Genomic DNA, 21,881 nt, shown 5'->3' with positions numbered 1-21,881 from the left:
AAGACAGAAAAAATCTTAAGAGCAGCAAGAGAAAAGCAGTTAGTTACCTACAAGAGAGCTCCCATAAGACTCTCAGGTAACTTTAACAGAAATTTTGCAGGCCAGAAGGGACTGGAATGAAAAATTCAAAGTGATAGAGAGCAAGGACCTACAACCAAGGGTAATCTACACAGCAAAGCTATCATTTAGAATTGAAGGACAGTAAAGAGCTTCCCAGATAAGAAAAAGCTAAAGGGAGTTCATAACCACCAAACCCATATTACAAGGAATGTTAGAGGGACTTCTTTAATACAAAAAATAAAAAATATGAATAATAAAATGGCAATAACTACATATCTCTTAACAATTACTTTAAATACAAATGAATTAAATGCTCCAATCAAAAGGTAGGGGCGCTGAGTAAGAGAAAACGGCTTGAGCTTGGAGCTGAGCCACCAGTGGGCGGCCGGTTGGCTCAGTGGTTGGGGCGCGGTGCTCATGACACTAAGGTCGCTTGTTCGATTCCCACATGGGCCAGTGAGCTGCACCTTCTATAACTGGATTAATAGCAGCGACTTGACTTGGAGCTGAGCTGCGCCCTCCACAATTAGATTGAAAACGACTTGACTTGAAGCCGAGCTGTACCCCCACCCCCACAACTAGATTGAAGGAACAGTGACTTGACATCCTGGAAACACATGCTGTTCCCCAATACTCCCCAATTTAAAAAAGGGGGGCTGAATGGATAAGAAAATGAGACCCTTATATATGCTGAAGTGAAACTCACTTCAGATCAAAAGACACACACAGAAAGCAAAGGTTTGGGAAAAGACATTTCATGGAAATGGAAACAAACAAACAAACAAACAAAAATCTGGGGTAGCAATACTTACACCAGACAAAACAGACTTTAAAACAAAGGCTGTAACAAGAGACAAAGAATTACTCAATAATCCCACTTCTTGGTATTTATCTGAAGAAACCCAAAACGCTACTTCAAGGGGATGTGTGCATCCATATGTTTATTGCAGACTGTTTACAATAGCCAAGATGTGGAGGCAACCTGGGTTTCCATTCCTAGATGAATGGATCAAGAGTAGGTGGTACATATATACAATGGAGTATTGCTCAGCCAGGGAAGGGAACGGGTTCTTGTCATCTGCAGTGGCATGTATGGACCTGGTGGGCATTGTGCTAAGTGAAGTATGTCAGAGAAAGACAGATGCAATGTGATTTTGCTTACATGTGGAATCTAAAGAACAAAATGAACAAACAAACAAAACAGAAACAAACTCATAGATACAGAGAACATTTTGATGGTTGCCAGATTGAAAGGGGTTGGGGGAAGGGGGGTGAAAACGAGTAAGGGATTAAAAAGTAGAAATTGGCACTTATGAAATTGTCGTGGGGATATAAAGCATACGAAATATAGTCAATAATATGGTAATAACTATGTATAATGCCAGGTTGGTACTAATCAGGAAAATCACTTTGTAAATTATATAAATGTCGAACCACTATGCTGTACACCTGAAACTAATGTAAAATAATATTGAATGTCAACTGTAATTGAAAAAGTAAAAGGGGGGAAAGTGATGGGAAATAAGAGGTTCAGATTTCCAGGTATAAAACAAATAATCATGGGGATGTAACACACAGCATGGGGAATATCACAATATTATTATATTGTGATAGCATGGCAGTGTCAGATGGACTTAGCATGGTGATCACTCCTTTAGGTATATAAATGTTGAATAACTATGGTGTACACCTGAAACTAATATAATATTATGTGTTAGCTATATTTTAATAAAAATCTTTTAAAAGTAAAGTAACCATATAGATCCTAAAAATATTTCTATTATGCCTAGTTTACAAGCTTCTGTATAAAATCAATTATAAATAGTTCACATCTAGAAAAAAAAACCTTTAAAATAGAATTTATCCAATTTACATATAAACACTTTATAGGGGAAAAAAGGATATTAATAAGTAAGAATTTTTCATAGCACCAAACATTTTACTTTTTTAAGTGAACATGCTTTCATTTCTAGATTGCCCAGATTTTCATAAGATCAGACCATGGGAGAGGCTAGGGGTTGCAAAATAAACACTGGCTGGAAATCTGGCTCATTAGCACTTAGAACCCCCAGGGCTTCTCCCAAGTTTTTGCCTCTAGATGACCACCATTTTGTCCCAACCCCATAAGAGATCTGTTTTCAAAGCAACTGAGAAGACAAAGTCCAGTTTTGGGACAGCAGACAGAGGTGGAAGGCAAGGATTAGGTTCAGGGCTGAGACTTCGAGAGTAGTATCCATCCTTCTGGCCCTGGACCTGACCCCCTTCGTGACCTGCTCTCAGGATGTGAGATTCCCCACACATCCCTGAGGAGGGGACATAATTTTTATGAGTTTATTTGAGCCAAACCGACTGCAATTGCCAGAAAGAAAAATCTCAACAGATTGAGAATATGCTCTGGAGAATGTCAGTTTTGCAGCTTATTTTATACATTAGAATAAAAGGAGACCTAAAGAGGGTTACATGAAATCCACTGGTGGTAGATTAAGTAGGCAGAAGAAAGCACAGTGGGGAAATCTCTGGAATTGGATAAAAAGTAAAATGGAGAGAGACATACTACTTGTACATTGGTGGGTTCAGGATAGTAAACATTTATAGTACATAGAGATGGTATTCTGGGAACAAGATAACAATGTTCTCTGTTCTCATGCTCTTGTGCATGAGTGTGCCCTGAGGGGTATGAAAAAGGAGATTTTCTCTGACATTTCAAAGGTATGTTATCCAAGATGCAAAAAGACAATGAATCTCGCTTAAGGTAAAGATTGACCTTTGCCAGGGAAGCTACAGACCTAAGACGTGACCCGCCATGACCCACTTTTAGTTAAGGATTTTTCTGTTCAAACCATCCTATGTGGTTACTTTCGGTCTCTGAGTTTGTATGGTCCACCATGCAGGCCTCTGAGCAGGTGACAAGAGGTTTGCAGACCTTGTCAGGTTTAGTATGTCGCCCCTTTTTCATCCAAATAAGGGTGCCATGGATATTCCTGTGCATAGAGGTTTTATTGTTTTTAAGATTCATTCCTTGCATAGATTCTCCACAAGTTTTATTTTCAGAAAGGTCCACTTAGAATCGTGTTCACTTTGCCAAATCTAAACCTGAATAGATGATAGTTGTTTCTGCAGGTGCAGTCTAACCCACAAAATCCGTTTCCTTCTCAAGATTTCCCTCCGGGGTTAATGCATGACCCTGGAGCCAATGTCTAGGGCTCCTATCTCTGTCAGAGGCATTTGAGGCAAGGTGCTTAAACTCTTTTGTGAAGTAGTATAGAAATCTCTCAATAAACACCAGACTCCATTTCCGGTGGCTACCTACCAGCATTCTGACAGAAGTTTGAAGATGCTAGGCATGGAAATTGGGCAGCCTTCACCCAACTGTCTACTAACACATGACAATGTGCCCTATTTGGACTATGAGTATATGTAAATCTGTTTTCTGAAAAAAAACGGTCTACAGAGTGGTCAGGGATCCAGAAAAGACCAAGAATCCCTATCAGGAATGACAGTTCAAATGTTGCCAGACAGGGTGAGTTTGAATGGAAGAAGATGGGATGTTAGGTTGACCCAGGTGACTCCACTGATCCCTCTGCGGGCCCTGTATCTGTCTTGGTCAGAGTCAGAGCCTGAGTTTGTCAAGGAGCCACCAGCCCTTTGCCCTTCATGTTACCAAGTCAGCACTTTACATATATATATATAAAAAATGAAAACACTTTGCCCTAGAGGTAAATGGGCAAGATCCTTCATGACCTTTTTAAGAAGAAACCGAAAAACTTCTGAGATGTCAGGGCCTGACCATGGGCCAGCCTGGTTGGGTGAGCAGGCTGTGTAGAACAATGTTCCTCAAAATGTCCACACAAATCCCTGGAGATCTTATTAAAATGTGGATTCTGACTCAGGAGCTCTGGGGTGGACAGAGATTCTATATTTCTAACAAGCTCCTGGATGATGCCAGCTGCTAACCCGTGAACCACACATTGAACATGCTGGAGCATGCTGGCCCTACTCACCCAGCTCCTAGGAGCTAATGCACGGGCCCCCAACATCCTCTCTCCTTGGCCTCCACTCCCACGTCTCTGCACCCTGATGGCCAATGAGCCTAGCACACAGATACTCCAGCTCACTGGTAGATAGCATTGTCACTGTGATGATGAATGAGCAACTTTGCATTTGATATGGAGAAACCATGTCTGAAATGTGTTCCCTGGGCTCCCTGTACTGAGGCGATGGTTGCATTAGAACAAGAGGTTCAGAATCACTGCAGGGGAGAGAATCATAAAACACGCAGCCCAACTGTGAAAGGGCTCGGACCAGTCCCAGCTCCGTCTGGGAGCTGAGATGGGTGGGCAGAGCCATCCTCATTGTGCCCCCGTGGTGGCCCGTATAAAGGCACACTGTGGACGCCCAGGAAGCACGAGTTGGATCCAAACCTGCCATTCAAGCTGGGTCTTTTCTTTCTGGTGGGGAGAACCGACAGCAGAGGCTGCAGCAACTGGGACAGTTTAGGGGGCACCCCAAGCTCGGAGGGGTCCTGGGAGTGTCTGGGAGTCAGTGTCAGGAGCAGATAGTTTTCCTTTGGGTGAGGGCCCCAGCTTCCTGTTCCTGTTTGCGAACAGGAAGTCTTGCTTGGAGAAGCTCATTACACAACTGGGGGTTTGGTTCTCCAGGTGGGTGGGAGATGTTCTGCCTGCCTAGAAGCGACACATTCTGGAAATGGCAGAGCCATGTGTGGTTGTGGCTGTCGAGTGTTGGGGAGAGTGCGGCCAGGCCGTGGATAGTCCTGGGGGCCCTTTGAAGGAGACTGAGGGCAGCAGGGAGCCGTGCAGAGGTCTGAGCGAAGGGGTGACCTGGTCAGTGTGTGACCTAATCTGCAGCCAGGTGTGGAGACCAGAGGCAGGAGCCAGGTCAAGCAGAGGCTGGGCAGAGGCTGGGTGGAGTGGGGAGTGGCCGTGTGGGGAAGGTGACAGAGGAGGGACTTCACAGCTGTAAGGATGAGGAGATGGGACATAACTAGGCACAGGTACCGTGTCCTGGCTTCTCTGAAAGAAGTGCTGGTGTCCCCCTCGCCGCCAGCAGAGCCCCTGGGCAAATGCGTGCAGGGTGCAGGGAGGGGTTTTGGTTGGAACTCTGGAAGCAGAGCCCCTGAAGATCACGCAGGGTCAGACTCAGCTCTGGGACCTGGCACCCAGCCCAGGACTGGCCTGGGTAGCGGGGCTTCAGGAGAGAACTCAGTGGGGGATTTGAACAAGTCCCTCTGGGTCCCTGGCCTCAGTTTTCCTGCTTTAAAGTCCAGGACTGGACCCATGAGTTTGCCCTGGGGTCTGGGCAGTCCCTAGTGTGGACGGAGGGTCGTTGGTACAGCCTAGCCCACGAAGCAGGCTCTGGGAGGGGTATGGGGTGCCCTTAAGATGGGCCCAGTTACGGGTTTTTCTTTCAAGGGGCACACGTGGGCTTGGGTCTGTCTTGCATTCGACGAGAGCAGGCAATTCAGACCACAGGCGTTTCTTCTCCCTGGAAAGGGTTGTTGGCAAGCGCCTGGAGTTTGGCCCCTCTGAAATGTCCAGGGCTTCAGGCTTTCCTCATTCAGTGAACAGAATTCAGCAGGCTTCTAAACCACCTGGGACAGAAACAGAAACAGAAACAGAAACAGGAGCCCTCTGCTCCATCCCTTTAGTTTACAAAGGTCCTCCCCACCCAGGATCTCATCGTGGCTTCCCAAGGTACAGGCAGGATAGGAATTAGTGTCCCACATGTGAGGAAACTGAGGCCCTGAGTGGAGAAATGACTTGCCCAAGGTCACACAACTAGTCAGGAGAGGACTGGAATTTGAAAGGTTGGACTGAGCCCCATGATGTCAGGTTGTCTCAGAACAGGGCTTGTCAGGGCAGATGAAGTACCATCTGGCTGACATAAGCAGACATGCCCTGTTCGCCACATCTTGTCCCCATTTCAGCAGACCCTCTTTGAGTGACTAGGGACAGATCCCACATTATTTCAGTGGGATATAGATTCATGGCCTTCCTGGTGTCAGGGAGCAATTCAGGCACTCAGCAATTCTTTGAGCACCTATGTGCTTGGAAACTGTTCTCTGTGCAGAGAATATAATGGTGAACAGGAACAGTCTAGTTCGTGTAGGGGATCTCAGATCCTGACTTGGAGTAAGAGCTCTACTTTGCTGTGGCTGCAAGGTTTGGGCAAGGAACTCCTACCCCTGAGCCTGTTGGCTCATCTGAAAAAGTAGATGTTAAAGGGATAGTAACACCTCTTTCACAGAATGGTAGAAGTGTGAGGAATGCCATATATTGTTCCCCAACTCCCCACACAAACCCAGCTGAAGGAAGCTGGGCCTAGAAAGGTACAGTGAATTGCCCAAGGTCACATGGGTATCCCTGGCAAAGATGGGACCCAACCCAAGTTCCTTTCTGCCCCTTAGGCATTTGACTGCTTCTCTGCCCAGGGGATCCCACACTAGTCTGGGGGAAAAGAGGTCTTAACAAGGCTCCAGATAACACATGAAGTGGGCAGTGTGTATGTAGGCCCACCTACCCACTCCCGATCTGGAAACTAGTGGGGGGAAGCTGGGCATGTGGCCACCTGGGCTGGCTCAGGGCTCAAAGGTAAGAGAACTACTCTTGGGCACCATTAGGTCGTTAGAAAAAAACTGTTTAATGGTTTAGGAATGAGTACACTCTGGCTCTGCTAAGTTTCCATAAAGGCAACTTTTCCATGTTTTAAAAAATAGATTTGATATAAAGATTTATATATTCATAAATAGATAATATGAAAAATTCCCAAATGCAAATGGCATCCTTGTGCTGGCTGAGGCCCTCTCTGCCCCTAACAGTCCAGGCTGGCAGGGCTCAGAGGGTCCCTGAGGCCCCACCGCTGGCAGGCCTCCTGGAGAAAAGGAACTGAATTCAATAGGAGCTTCCTTCAGCTCAAAAGTCTGCTGGGGCCTGTGTCTTTGGGGTCAAACCGCCACGTCTGGGGAGACAGGGACGCACCTCTCTGGCTTAGGAGTTAGGATCTATGTCCCTTGCCCACACCACTCCTCCTCCCATGAGCATAAAATATCAACTTCCCTCTTGTTCTTCTTCAGCCCATTGTCATACCAGCCCTATCCAGACGGCCCTCCTCCAGGCCTGGGCTGCCAGAATACTTCCTCGCTCTCCTTCCCCTCCCCTTCCCCTCCCCCATCTCCCATACTCTGGCCCCTGACCTCACCTGCTCCTGTTCTTAGGTAATTTATAAACAAAGGAAGAGATTAAACTGATTAAACTGTTCTCTTGCCCCAGAGGCTCTGGGATGCTGGGAGAGGAAACAGGTGAGTCTTGTTTCCTATGTCACATACTTCCCCATTTTCTCTTACCCCATTTGACTGAGGACTAAAGCCTAAAGAGGTAGTGAGACCCTGGCTTGACAGAGCACTACAGAGCAGACACCCCACGTAGCATGCTGTCAATACCACACCCCAGGCCAAGCCCTGAGGACTAGTATTTGTGACTGAGGTTGAGGGCCGGGGAAACATCTCTCTTGGAATGGTGGGAAATGGCTGCAGCCCAGGAAGAGAGAGAGAGAGACAGACAGACAGACAGACAGACAGACAGACAGACAGAGACAGAGAGAGGGAAAGACAGAGAGTGTGTGTTGGCAGGGAGTGGATCTCAGAGACCCAGGAGTCGGGAAAGAACCAATTCTTACTAGGGGGTACTATGAGCAAGGGACTAGCTTGGGATGGGGCCAGTTCTCAGAGGTATCCAGTTGGATTATAGATGACATGACTAAAAAGGCAGGGTCAGTAAGTGGGGGAGGACAGAAAGGGGTTGCCCTGGACAGAGGGTGTTCCTGGGGGATAAGCAGGTACTGGAGAAAAGCCAGGGCAAAGCTGTGAAGGCCTTGGACATGAGTCAAGTGTGGACAGCACTGAATGCCCTCAAGCACCCTGGAAGGTACTGGGGAGGGGAGACAGGACCAGAAATGACCTTTCACAACTGCCACTTTGACAGTAGCAGGAGGGTGGCTTGGGGCAATGGAGGCTAGAAGCCCAGGGACCAAGGAGGTCAATGAGATGTGCAGGTGAACGGAGGCAGGGCAGGTGGAGATGGGACGCCAGCACTGTGGTAGGGTGCAGGGAGACATTGAGGAGCCCAGCGTGACTTCTAACTTCTAGGCTAAACCCGTGAGGTTGCTCCCATGCAGGAAGGATGGGGTGGCAGGACAATCACTTGGCCCTGTGTTTCGAACATCCTGGGATTATGAAAGGGGAGGAAGCGAAGTATCGTTTCCTTGGTTTCTTGGTAAACCAAGAGGTCACCAGTGAGAAGAAACTCCCTGGTCCCAGGCTGGGCTTGCTATTCCTTCCCCCTTCTGGGTCAAACCTTTACAAGGTTTCAGGTCTCCCGCCCGAGAAGGGGTATGGCTCCTATTCCAAGGTGACAAATGAGCGCATCACCAGCCAGCTACCTCTTCGTGTGCCTCCCCTGGATCCTCAGGGCAGCTCAGAGCGTCCGTGTGAAGAAGGGGTAGAGAGGCCTCCCTCTCTCCCTAAGCCCTGCGAGGCAGCTGAGGGCTATCCTCAGCCTCAAGGCAGGAGGGAGCAGCAAGTAGGTATGAGCAAGGTCAGTACCTTTGCTTGGCTGGAACTATGGCTTCAAGTCAATCACAGGGGTGTAGGCCGAGGCCTCTGCTCCAAGACCCCTTGCATGTTTCCCCACCTCCCAAAGCAACACGTCTCTGCAAGGTAGGGTTTCATGAGATTTGTCTTCCAGCTGGGGCCTGGGTTGAATGCCCAGCTCTGCCCAAATATCAGCGTCTAGCAGAGAGGTCATGGGGCTGGAGGACCTTTGCCTTTGGCCTGAATGGAACCCTCTTTAGGGAACCCCTCATTAATAGGCACTTTCAACTGCAGGTGGAGTCCAGGGACTGCAATGGAGGAGGCAGTGAGATATCAACTCCCTGCCAGCAACTGGGCCCCATCCCATCAGCAAGGTTGCTGAGGAAGGAAGCCAGGCAGTCTTCTTGTTCCCAGCTCCTACCTCACCCCAGCCAACAGTGGGCCGATTCCCGTCACTGTAGACCCTTGCTGAGCAGCTTCTGGTCTGACCAGGCCAACATCCTTCCCCTCCAGGACCAGGCTCAGCTGTTCCATGGCTCACTCCCTGCCTGAAAGGGAGCCTCCAGCCATGTATGTCAGTCTCAGCTGTTCACGCCCAACCCTGCCTCCTCAGACCGCCGTGGGGCTATTGCAAAAGGTCTACAGCCAGGCTGCCTGGGAGAGCTGGCGATATAGATCAAAGTGCCTGGAGTTGAAGAAGGCAAGGGAAGTCTGAGCTGGAGTACCGCAGCCTGCCTTGGGGACTGGGACTACGCCTGGAGTGCTGCCTGGGCTCTTACAGGCTCTGGGCTGCCTCTCTCCATGAAGTGGCCTAGGCACAGGCACCCTCTGTCCTGGCTTCTCTTTCAGATGTGACCCAGGCACAGGACACAGGGTGACTGTGCCTGGGTCACATCATGCTGACAGCAATTTATCTCCTAGGGCCTCAAACTGAGCGACCAGAGGAGCTGGACTGGGCTAACATGGAGGGACTGGGGTCCCTGTAATCCTGAGCTACACGGCAGAGACTGGTGCTACTTTTAAGATCCCCAGGGATCTCAGCCCCAACCTGCCTTGTAACCTTAGCACTGAGAGCACACTGAGGCTATTGAGGGCAGGTGGGCCCAGGGGGGTAAAACAGCCAGACCCAAAACTGCCACCACCTCATCTTTTTTTGTTTGAGAAACTCTAGACGCTAGACTGGGAGCAGTGGGCGAACTGACACTTTAAACATGGCAGGCAAGATTTCTGCACATGGGTTAAGACTGGGTGTTCTCAAGGTCCCTCTCAGACCTTAGCCTCAAGGATGCAATTTTTACTTTTCCCTTAAATGTCCCTGTTCCTATCTCAGTCCCCCTACCCCCAAGCTTCTGAGAGCGGATACTGAAGAAGCTGGTTTTGCAATCTGAGTGGCAAAACTTTGGGCCCCAAGACAGCAGACTTGGCTGTGGGCCATGACTCCACACTTGTGCAGATAAAAACAAGAAGCTACATGGAAAACCAGAAAACTTGAGAGGTCTTGCTAAGGCAGCAAGCTGGGCCACATAGTGTCTGTGAGCTTAGAGCTGGCAGTGAAGAAAGAAGGTTCCTCGCCTGGAAGGAGTTAGGGCTTCCCTGGGGCTGTGCTCAGGAACCAGTCTGCTGGTCTGGTTGCTCTTGCTCTCTGCAGGTGCATGTGATGGCCCTGGAATGACCTGGGAGAACCAGGGCACCAGCCACATCCCTGGAAAGCAGCAACCTGTTGCCACAGCTGCAGCAGACACAAGGTGTGAAATGGTCAGAACTAGTATGTGTGGAGCAGGAGAGGCACATTCCTGGCCCCTCTCCCTCTGCGGTCCACACCAGCAGCATCAGGCAAGCCCTGGAATGTGAAGAGCATGGAGGGAACAGCCTCTGACTGGCAGGATGGGCCCCATACCCTACCCTGTGCCAACAGGCCTCTTGCAGGAGGAATCATACTTCTTCCTTCCTCGGGGTAGCTTTCCCATCAAGCATTCAGGCCATGGGATGAATAATTCTAGGACTTTATACAGTTGCTCTAGAATCACTGATGCCCTGGAGGGCCAGCTCTGGAGGGCTGGGCTTGGCAGGCCAGAGAGAGAGAGAAGAGGTGGGGAGGCCCCTGCCTGCCTGCCCTGCATGCCGGTCAGCACCCGCAGCCCCAGTTTTCTCCAATGTCCTTGCTATCCAGCTGGATGTGGTCAGTGCTCTTCTCACTGAGCAGAGGGCCCCCGTGCCTCATGACCAGCTCCGTGGCCACCCTCATGAAGGCCTCCTCCACGTTGCTTGAGTCCTTGGCAGACGTCTCAATGGCACACAGGATATCGTAGTGCTCTGCCAGGCTCTGTGCCTCAGCCAGAGGGACCTCCCGGAGCTCGCCAAGGTCCGACTTGTTCCCTGTAGGGAAAGGCCAGGTGCAGCTTGGTGAGGCCCACAGGTGCCAGGTGCAAGCTGAGAGACCCACTGCCCTCTGTCAACTACTAGTTGTGCATGGTAATCTGTCTTTTTATAAAAAATAAAACTTTTTTATTTAAAGCTTTTATTCTGTGCTTTGGTCCCTTGTTTTTTATCTTTGCCAGAGGATTGTATATTTTATTGCTTCTTTCTAAGAAACAGAAGCAGTATAGTGAAAAGAACACAGTTCTTCCACTTTAGAGCTGGAAGAAAACCTGAGTAGGTTTTCTTTCCAGCTTCCTATCACTTCCTGTGTGACCCTTAGGTAAGTCACTTCCTCTCTGAGTCTGTTTCCCAATCTATGATGCCACTGTCGGCAGAGAAGGGATTAAATGGTACACTAAACATGAAAACAACTGGCACTTGGCAGGTACTCCATAAATGTGGAGGTAACAAAGATAATCTGGTGTTGCTAATTTTATTTTATTTTTTGCTAAAATATATGCTTATTATTTATTCTCTCCTATTTCCCTTTGGAATTTTCTTATTCTCTGTAAGATTGTGATTTCTGGTTATTTTGCTTTTATGATAGAGCACTATCTCTCACTTTACCTGAGAGTACATCTTTAGCTTCTCCTACAGGTATAAGATGTTTCATTACATTCTAAATCATCTGGTAAACTGCTCTTTGACCCAATTTCTAAAAGAATTTTTTTAAGTTTCTAACTGGTTGACTTTTATAATGTGATTACAGGAAAGACAAAAAAAAATAGTGTCTACAAAGATCTAAAATTTCTTTGGTAACCTTAAATGATGCAGCAACCAATTTCAATATGTAGAACTTGGCCTGATTTCAATAAACTAAAAAAAAAAAAAAAAGCACGTTATGTATGAGTAATTATAAATCTGAACACAGATCAGCTATTTAATTTCATTAACAAAATGTCAATATTGTTAAATATAAAAATGGTATTATTGTTGTTATATATTTTTAAGTGTTTGTATCTTTTACAGATTCATCCTGAAATATTTTCTGATGAAACAGTTTGGTGTTGGGATTTACCTGAAACACAACACAAGGGAGGGAGGGGACAAGGGTAGACATGAAAATGGGACATGAGTTGCTATTAATAATTGCTAAAGCTGTGTGATGGGTATCTGGGGTTTATTACACTATTTTATTTCTGTATAAAATGCTTTATAATAAAATGTTTTATTTTAAATGTCCTGCATAAAAGGGAAGTGTAAGGCTGGGTAAGAAGAGCCTGGGGAGTCCAGCTCTGCTGAGTGCAGTCGAGGCAGGATGCGAAAGGCAGACTGCATGGAACTAAGTGCCATCCTTTTCCCAGCTGGACCCTCATCCAAGCCCCATCTGTACAATCTCATCTTAGAAGAATCAGCCTGACTGTTGGGGTAAAGACCCCAAGGACCACACAAATGGTCCAAAGCTTCTTGAGCCCAGGTCTTGGAATTTTATGTAAGAGGAAAAGGAAAAATGAAGGTAACAGCATCCCTCTACAGCAGCAGTTCGCAAAGTGGGGTCCCTGAGCCAGCAACATGGATGTCACAGGCGTCACCTAGGAACTTATTAGAAATGCACATTCATGGGCCCCACCCAGACTCCTGAATCAGACACTCTGGGGGTGGTCCCCAGCACCTGTGCTTTAAGGCTTTGGAGGCATGCAATCGTTTGAGAAGCATTGCTCTACGATGTGGTATGACAGAGCAAGTCACTGAATTACGATCAGCAGAACTGAACTCAAATTTCACCTGTATGTATTCTCAGGCTGCGTGAACTACAAGAAATTACTTCACTTCTCTGAGCCTTAGTTCCATTTCCTGACTAACAAAGAGTAGCCATGGTTATGGGAACTAAATCCAAAGATACATGTGAAGATTTAACCAATGTTAACCACTGTACAGATACATGCACACAGCAAAGTAAACATTAGCTTCCTTTCTTCCTTCTTCTAATTCCAATTTTGAATATAACTTTACAAGTGATTAGCAGGATAAGCAGTTGCAAGATCATTCAAGTTCTGGTTTCATTCCTGCCTAGAGAAGCTCAGCCCCTCTCTGCACTTTGGCTTGTCTTTTGTTTAAAAAGGAGAGAAACTGAGACAGACAAACAGGATCTGTGGCCCCGAGGAACCCTGCCAGCCCCCTCCATGTCCCACCAGCTCACCGATCAGCAGCTGCACAATATTGGAGCCTGCATACTTCCTCACATCCTCGATCCAGTGAGGCACTGACAGGAAGGAGCTCCTCTTGGTGATGTCGTAAGCGAGGATAGCCCCATTGGCACTGCGGTAGTAGCTCTGGGTGATGGTGCGAAATCGCTCCTGGCCAGCTGTGTCCCAGATCTGCAGCTAAAAAATTAGGGAGCCTCCTATGAACCTGGTGACATAGCCAAGCCCAAGGAACAGGGAAAGCAATCCCACATACCCATGCCCAAAAAACTAGTTTCAAATGACAGACCACAAGCCCACACCTTGACAGGAATCACAAAGGAGGGGCAGCTAGATGGACAGAAAGAGAGAGAGGTGTTCTGAGCCCTTAGAAAACAACTCAGTGGCCCAACTTTGAAGACAGGAGGATGAAAAGGTAGGTAGACCCATTGCTCCCTCTAGTCCCCAGGGACAGGTGGTAAGAGGACAAGGGACGTATTCTACACTGCAGCAGGAAGTCCACTCGACCCAGGGTCCTCTGTGTGCCCTCCCTCCACTAAACACAGGGCTTGCTGTGAACCAGAAGAGTTCCAGCAGCTCATGGTCCAGCGAGCTGCCCTGATGCTAGTTGGCTATGTGCACGTCCACTGCCTTACCCTCTTTGTGCTTATAAACGCAGTGGTGTACCCAGTTGTGTGTACGGCTCCCCCATAACTTGGGTTCTCTGCTTCTGCCTCAGCAGCGCCTGGGAAGATGCTCACAAGCTGGTGGTAGGGCTGGGCTGTGGCAATGAAGGCCTAGGGAGGGCAACGGGAAGAGTCTTCTTGAGGGGCCTTTATCATCAGCTGACCCGGTTTGGCTAAACACAAGGAGCTTTGAGTCTTTTCCTGCCCATGCCTTCACTTAACACCCATCAGTGCCCAATGCCCAGTCCTCCTGGACATGGAAGAGAGGTGCCTGTGTGTGGCAGGAGCTTCCCTGGCTTTCTTAGAGGCAGCAGTCTGGCAGGATACACATGAGATAGAGCAGGAGGAGGGGCTGAGCCAAGGCAGACATAGACCTACACTGTGCCCAAGCCAGAAGGCCTCCCATTCCAGGTGGAGAACACCAGCTCTGGGACTGGGTGAGATGGACCATGGATGGGCATCAGAGCAGGGAGGTACGATTGTTCTCAGGAGGTCAGGGCTTGCCTTCTCTGCTCCACAAATCACAGATTATTGGGGCTCTCTGCTTTGGTCTACACCAAGCTGCAGGTCTATCTATGCTCTTTAGCTGGCACAAGCACTCTCAGTACCTTTTATCTAATTCTCAAGGTGTGGAAGGCTCCTTATTCGGTCTGGGGTGGGGACAGACCCCAGAGGCCTCAGAAGTTCCTGAGGGCAGGGAGGTGAAAAATTCTTCCCTAGGCCCCACCAAGAGAAGTCCAAGAGTTAATGAGCTCTGGGACACAACATGACAAATAAAATCCTCCAGTCCTGAGACTTCCTATTTACTCCTTAACTGTGAGAGGCTCCAAGGAAACTAGCCTCCGTAGTCTAAACCATGGTGTCTCATTCATGCATGGGGTGAAACAAAGGGTGTACATTTTGGCACTACACAAACCTGGGATCCAAACGACCAACAACTCATCTCCATACCCCAGAGAACATATAAAATGAAAGATAAAGACCAAACATAGAAAAAAAGAACTTAGAGGAATAAGAAACATGTAAAGGCGAAACAAAAACCTCTCAAAAACAATCATCAATATTTTCAGAGATAGAAAAGGTCCATGAAACAATAATAGAACACTTTTTTTTTAAGCTGGAAGGAGCATTCAGAAAGAAAAAAAGAGCTCTGAAAATTAAAAATGTAACATATAAGGACTCCGGATCAAAATGGCGGCATGAGGTGAGCCTCTGTAAAGCTCTCCTGGAATTTACAACTAATCGAACAATAACTCCACAAAGGACTCCCTGCACAGCAGACAGGCAAGACGAAGAGGCCCACTACTGAATTCACCTCCAGGGACGTGGCACCCTATGACCCAGGTGAACTGTTAACAGAGGAGAGGCCAGTCTCCCAGGGAATCCCCTCATTGTGTGAGAAGCTGGAATAGTGCAGAGAAAATATAGCACTACTGTGTCAGAGAGAAAAAAAAATGGCTGCAGTCAGAGAGAAAATAAAACATTCTAACAACAAGTATTGGAAAACAAAAGAAACACCTCTTCCTATCAACCTGTTGCAGAAGCCACTCCTGTAGATCTCTAGGAAGAGAAATAATAAATCAGTAATTGCCATGAATAACCAACGCAACAAGACAGCTCAGAAAAAAAGTGAAAAGTCTCCAGAAAAGGAACTTAAAGATATGGAAATATGTGACTTAAATGACAGAGTATTCAAGATTGCAGTTCTGAAAAACCTTAAAGAGATGCAAGAAAACACAGAAAGGCAATTTAATGAACTCAGAAACGCAATTAAAGAACAACATGAGCATTTTATGAAAGAGATTGAAATTTTTAAAAAGAACCAAATGGAATTTCTGGAGATTAAGAACTCAATAGAAGAAATTAAGAATGAAATAACCAGCTTAGGTAGTAGAGTTGACCAGATGGAGAAAAGAATCAGTGACATTGAAGACAGAAACCTGAAAATTACACAGATGGAAGAAGAAAGAGACTTGAGACTTAAAAGAAATGAAAGAACTCTACTAGAACTTTCTGACTCCATCAGAAAGAGCAATATAAGAATAATGGGCATACCAGAAGGAGAAGAAAGAGAGAAGGGAACAGAGAATATACTCAAAGAAATTGTTAATGAGAACTTCCCAAATTTGTGGACAGAACTGGATCCTCGAATCCAAGAAGCAAATAGAACACCTAATTACCTCAATCCCAACAGCCCTCTCCAAGGCACATTGTATTGAAGCTGTCTAAAATCAACACCAAAGAAAGAATCCTCAAGGCAGCCAGGGAAAAGAAGACGGTAACCTACAAAGGAAAGCCCATTAGATTATCATCAGATTTTTCAGTAGAAACTCTACAAGCCAGGAGGGAATGGGAGTATATTCAACTATTGAAAGAGAGAAATCATGAACCAAGAATAATGTATCCAGCAAAGATATCCTTTAGATATGAAGGAGGAATAAAGACCTTTCCAGACATACAGAAGCTGAGGGAATTTTCTAATACACGACCTGCACTACAAGAAATACTAAGGGAGGCTATTCGACCACCATCAACAGGGACAATTAAAAGGGGGAGCGTAAAGGCCTGAACCTGAATATGGGAATGGAGAAAGTAAGCGTGCTGAAGAAAATGGAATACTCTAAATATCAAACTTTCTTTTACATAATCTTAAGGGTAACCACTCAAAAAAAATCCAGAACTGAAAATATATACTGTAATAAAAGAAGAAACAGAGGGAAACACCATAGAATACCACCGCACAAAAATAATAGACACAACAAAAAGGCAAAGGAAAAATGGAGTCACAGCCATACCAGAAAACTGAAGATAGAATGACAGGAAATCCTCACGTATCAATAATCACCCTAAATGTAAATGGACTGAAATCACCAATAAAAAGGCACAGAGTAGCAGATTGGATCAGAAAAGTAAACCCAACCATATGCTGTCTCTAAGAGACACATCTCAGCTAAAAGGACAAGCATAGACTCAAAGTGAAAGGGTAGAAATTGGCACTCCAAGCAAATGGTACCCAGAGAAAATCAGGTGTAGCCATAATGATTTCCGATGAAACACTTCAGGGTGAAAAAGATAACAAGAGACAAAGATGGACATTTCATAATGGTAAAGGGGACTATACAACAAGAAGACATAAAAGTCATCAATATTTATGCCCCCAATCAGGGAGCACCGAAATATACCAAGCAACTACTAACAGAAATAAAGGGAGAAATTGACCAAAACACAATTATACTAGGGGACTTAAATACATCATTGACAGCTATGGGTAGATCATCCAAACAGAAAATAAATAACGAAATAGCAGCCCTAAATGACACATTAGATGAAGTGGACATCGTTGACATATAGAGAGCACTTCATCCTAAAACATCAGACTATACATTCTTTTCAAGTGTACATGGAACATTCTCAAGGATAGACCATATATTGGGGCATAAAAGCAGCCTCAGCAAATTTAAGAAGATTGAAATCATACCAAGCATATTCTCTGATCACAAGGCTTTGAAATGGGATATCAACTGTGAAAAGAAAGCAGGAAAAAACACAAATACATGGAGATTAAACCACATACTTTTAAAGAACGACTGGGTCAAAGAAGAAATTAGAGGAGAAATCAAAAGATATATAGAAACAAATGACAATGAAAATACATCCTACCAAAATTTTTGGGATGCAGTGAAAGCAGTTTAAGAGGGAAATTTATATCATTACAGGCCTATCTCAAGAAACAAGAAAAATCCCAAATAAATAACCTCATGTTACACCTCAAAGAACTAGAAAAAGAAGAACAAATGAAACCCAAGGTCAGCAGAAGAAAGGAAATAACAAACATCAGAGCAGAGCTTAATGAAATAGAGAACAAAAGGACAATAGAAAAAATTAATGTGACGAAGAGCTGGTTCTTTGAAAAAATTAAAATCGACAAACCCTTGGCTAGACTCACTAAGATAAAAAGAGAGAAGACACTAATTAACAAGATCAGAAATGAGAAAGGGAAAGTTATCACGGACACCAGAGAAATACAAAGGATCATTCACGAATACTATGAAGGATTATATGCCACCAAATTCAATAACCTAGAAGAAATGGACAAGTTCTTAGAAACATATAGCCTTCCAAGGCTGAACCATGAAGAACTCGAAAATCTTAACAGACCAATCACCAGTAAAGATATTGAATCAGTCATCCAAAACCTTCCCAAAAGCAAAAGTCTGGGACCAGATGGCTTCACTAGTGAATTCTACCAAACCTTCAAAGAGGATCTCATACCAATCCTGCTCAAACTCTTCCAAAAAACTGAAGAAGAGTCAGTACTCCCTAACTCATTTTATGAGGCCAACATTACCCTGATACCAAAACCTGGTAAGGACAACACAAAAAAAGAAAACTGCAGACCAATATCTCTGATGAATACTGATGCAAAAATCCTAAACAAAATTTTAGCAAATCGAATACCACAATGCATTAAAAAGATTATTCATCATGACCAAGTGGGGTTCATTCCTGGGGCACAAGGATGGTTCAACATCCACAAATCTATCAAAGTGATACATCACATTAAAAAAATAAAGGACAAAAATCATATGATTATATCAATTGATGCAGAAAAAGCATTTGACAAGATACAACATCCATTTATGATTAAAACACTTAATAAAATTGGTATAGAAGGAAAATACCTTAAAATAATAAAGGCCATCTATGACAAGCCCTCAGCTAATCTCATAATTAATGGTGAAAAGCTGAAGCCCTTTGCTCTACGTTCAGGAACATGACAGGGCTGTCCCCTATCACCTCTGCTTTTCAACATAGTGTTGGAAGTCCTTGCCAGAGCCATCAGGCAAGAGAAAGAAATAAAAGGCATCCAAATTGGGAATGAAGAAGTTAAATTGTCATTCTTTGCAGATGACATGATGCTATACATAGAAAACCCTAAAGACTCCACCAAAAAGCTGTTAGAAACAATCAATGAATACAGTCAATTTGCTGGCTACAAAATCAACGTACAAAAGTCCATTGCATTTCTATATACTAACACTGAAATCTCAGAAAAAGGAATACAAAAAACAACTCCCTTTGCAATTGCAGCAAAAAGAATAAAATACCTAGGAATAAATTTAACCAAGGATGTGAAGGATTTATATGCTGAAAACTATAAGACATTTTTGAAAGAAATTGAAGAAGACACAAAGAAATGGAAAGACATTCCGTGCTCATGGATTGGAAGAATCAACATAGTTAAGATGGTCATATTACCCAAAGCAATATACAGATTTAATGCAATCCCCATCAAAATCCAATGGCATTTTTTAAAGAAATAGAACAAAAAATCATCAGATTTGTTTGGAACCACAAAAGACCCCGAATAGCCAAAGCAATATTTTAAAAAAAGAACAATACTGGAGGTATCATACTGCCTGACTTTAGCTTATACTACAGGGCTACAAAAATCAAAACAGCATGGTATTGGCAGAAAAACAGGCACATGGACCAATGGAATAGAATTGAGAACCCAGAAATAAAACCACAGAAATATGGACAATTTTTGACAAAGAAGCTAAAAACATACAATGGAGGAAAGACAGCCTCTTCAATAAATGGTGCTGGGAGAATTGGATAGCCACGTGCAAAAGAATGAAACTGGACTGCTATCTGTCACCATGTACCCAAATTAATTCAAAATGGATCAAAGACTTAAGCATAAGACTTGACACAATAAACTGCATAGAAGAAAACATAGGTACTAAACTTATGAACCTTGGGTTCAAAGAGCATTTTATGAATTTGACTCCAAAGACAATGGAAGTAAAAGCTAAAATAAACAAATGGGACTATATAAAACTTAAAAGTTTCTGCACAGCAAAAGAAACCATCGACAAAATAAAGAGGCAACCAACTGAATGGGAGAAGATTTTTGCAAACAGTGCCTCCGATAAGGGGCTAATATACAAAATATACAAGGAACTCATGAAACTCAACAACAAAAAAACAAACAACCCAATTGAAAAATGGGCAGAGGACCTGAAGAGACATTTCTCCAAAGAGGATATACAGATGGCAAATAGACATATGAAAAAATGCTCAACATCACTAATCATCAGAGAAATGCAAATAAAAACCACAATGAGATATCACTTCACCCCAGTCAGAATGGCTATCATCAACAAGACAAATAGCAACAAGTGTTGGAGAGGCTGTGGAGAAAAAGGGACCCTAATACACTGTTGGTGGAATGCAGACTGGTGCAGCCGCTATGGAAGGCAGTGTGGAGGTTCCTCAAAAAATTACAAATAGAATTACCATATGACCCAGCAGTCCCTCTCCTGGGTATCTACCCAAAGAATTTGAAATCATTTATACATAAAGACATGTGTGCTCCAATGTTCATTGCAGCTTTATTTATGGTGGCCAAGATATGGAAACAACCAAAATGTCATTTGATAGATGAATGGATAAAGAAGTTGTGGTATATATACACAATGGAATACTATTCGGCGGTAGGGAAAGATGATATAGGAACATTTGTGACAACATGGATAGATCTTGAGAGTATAATGCTAAGCGAAATAAGTCAGACAGAAAAAGCAGAGAACCCTATGATTTCACTGATATGTGGTATATAAACCAAAAACAAGACAAACAAATGAGAAACAAAAACTCATAGACACAGACAATAGTTTAGTGGTTACCAGAGGTTAAAGGGGGTGGGGGGAGGGAGTTGAGAGTAAGGGGGATCAAATATACAGTTGTAGAAGGAGAACTGACTCTGGGTGGTGAACACACAATGGGATTTATAGATGATGTAATACAGAATTGTACACCTGAAATTATGTAATTTTATTAACAATTGTCACCCCAATAAATAAATTTAAAAAAAAACGTAACATAAATAAAAAACACAACATAAAGGTTGGAAGATAAAGTTGAAGAAATCCTTCCATAGTAACGAAAAAATACAAAGAGATGGAAAAGAGAGAAGAGAATTATAAAACCGGCCTAGGAGGTCCAATATGGAATAGTAAGAGTTTCAGGAAAAAAAGAAAAGTAAAATCAAAGAAATACTTCAAGAAAATCCCCCAAAACTAATTGAAAGGGCCGGCTGAGCACACACATAATGGAGGGAAATGACCAAAACAAAACTGAGGGAATGACTGAGAGAATTCCAGAACAATGGGAAAGAAGATTCAAAAAAATTTCACAGAGGGGAAAAGAAGGAAAAGAAAAAAATAAGTTTCAAGGTTTCACACAAAAGATCCACATGGCATTAGATATTCAATAAAAACAATGCCTAAAATTATGAGGGAAAATCATTTCTAACCTAGAATTTTCTACCCAATCAATTATCACTCAAGTTTAATAAAGGCATTTTCAGGCATGTAGGCTTCAAAAAATTTACCTTTCTGCCAACCTTTCTCAGGAAACTACCGAAGGTTCCTTTACCGAAAGAAAGCAACCAAAAATAAGAAAATGTGGGCTCCAGAAAACAGAGTTCAATTCAAGAGAGGCAAAGTGAATCCCCAGGATGGTGGTAGAGGAAGATCCCAAGACAGCAGCGAGCCTGAACATCAGCTCATCCAGTGCAGGCCCCAAGGTTCCGGGACAGCTTTCAGTTCTGGCAGAGCAATCAGTAGCAAACAAGCCCTCCCTCCATAAACAACCATTAGATTGAGAAAAATAGGGCAGGCTGCCGTTTTTAGGTTATGAACAATAAGCAGCACAAAACTGTAATCCCGAAAGAGGCAAAACTCATGAAATGCACCTCATCATCACCACAACTCTCTACCTGGGGACGGTTTCCTGACCACAGGACAGTGGGATAGAACATAAGCAGGGCATGGTGGTCCCACTGAGTCAGGAAAGCAAAGATCAAAGTCTCCAGATGTGATTGATGGAACAATGCAGGAGGTGGGAGAGCCCAAAAGTCTATGTGGTAGGAAGAGGGGGAACCCAGTACTCCTTGCCTGAGGACTCTATGCACAGGGAGAG

The 21,881-nt window shown here is 44.5% G+C and overlaps 1 protein-coding gene across 3 annotated transcripts in view; it reads right to left on the bottom strand.

Annotated features, from left to right (window-relative positions):
* Positions 1–1,903: 1,903 nt before the first annotated feature.
* Positions 1,904–21,881, bottom strand: part of RAB43 (RAB43, member RAS oncogene family) — a 51,381-nt gene continuing 31,403 nt past the window's right edge. Inside the window, exons 2-5 of one of the 3 annotated variants that reach the window (XM_081078802.1) lie at positions 13,863–14,003; positions 13,224–13,407; positions 10,568–11,041; positions 3,041–5,668 (exon numbers count right to left, since the gene is read on the bottom strand). In XM_081078802.1, the coding sequence (XP_080934928.1) occupies positions 10,791–11,041; positions 13,224–13,407; positions 13,863–14,003 (576 nt within the window). In that variant the 3' untranslated portion in view covers positions 3,041–5,668; positions 10,568–10,790. Of the gene's footprint in view, positions 5,669–10,567; positions 11,042–13,223; positions 13,408–13,862; positions 14,004–21,881 lie in introns of all 3 variants that reach the window. The other 2 variants (XM_081078803.1, XM_081078804.1) reach the window with 2 other exon arrangements.

This window comes from Rhinolophus hipposideros (assembly GCF_964194185.1).
Source record: "Rhinolophus hipposideros genome assembly, chromosome: 17".
Taxonomy (NCBI): Eukaryota; Metazoa; Chordata; class Mammalia; order Chiroptera; family Rhinolophidae; genus Rhinolophus; species Rhinolophus hipposideros.
The sequence above is the reverse complement of the archived record's forward strand: the minus strand, read 5'-3'. Positions and strand labels throughout refer to the sequence as shown.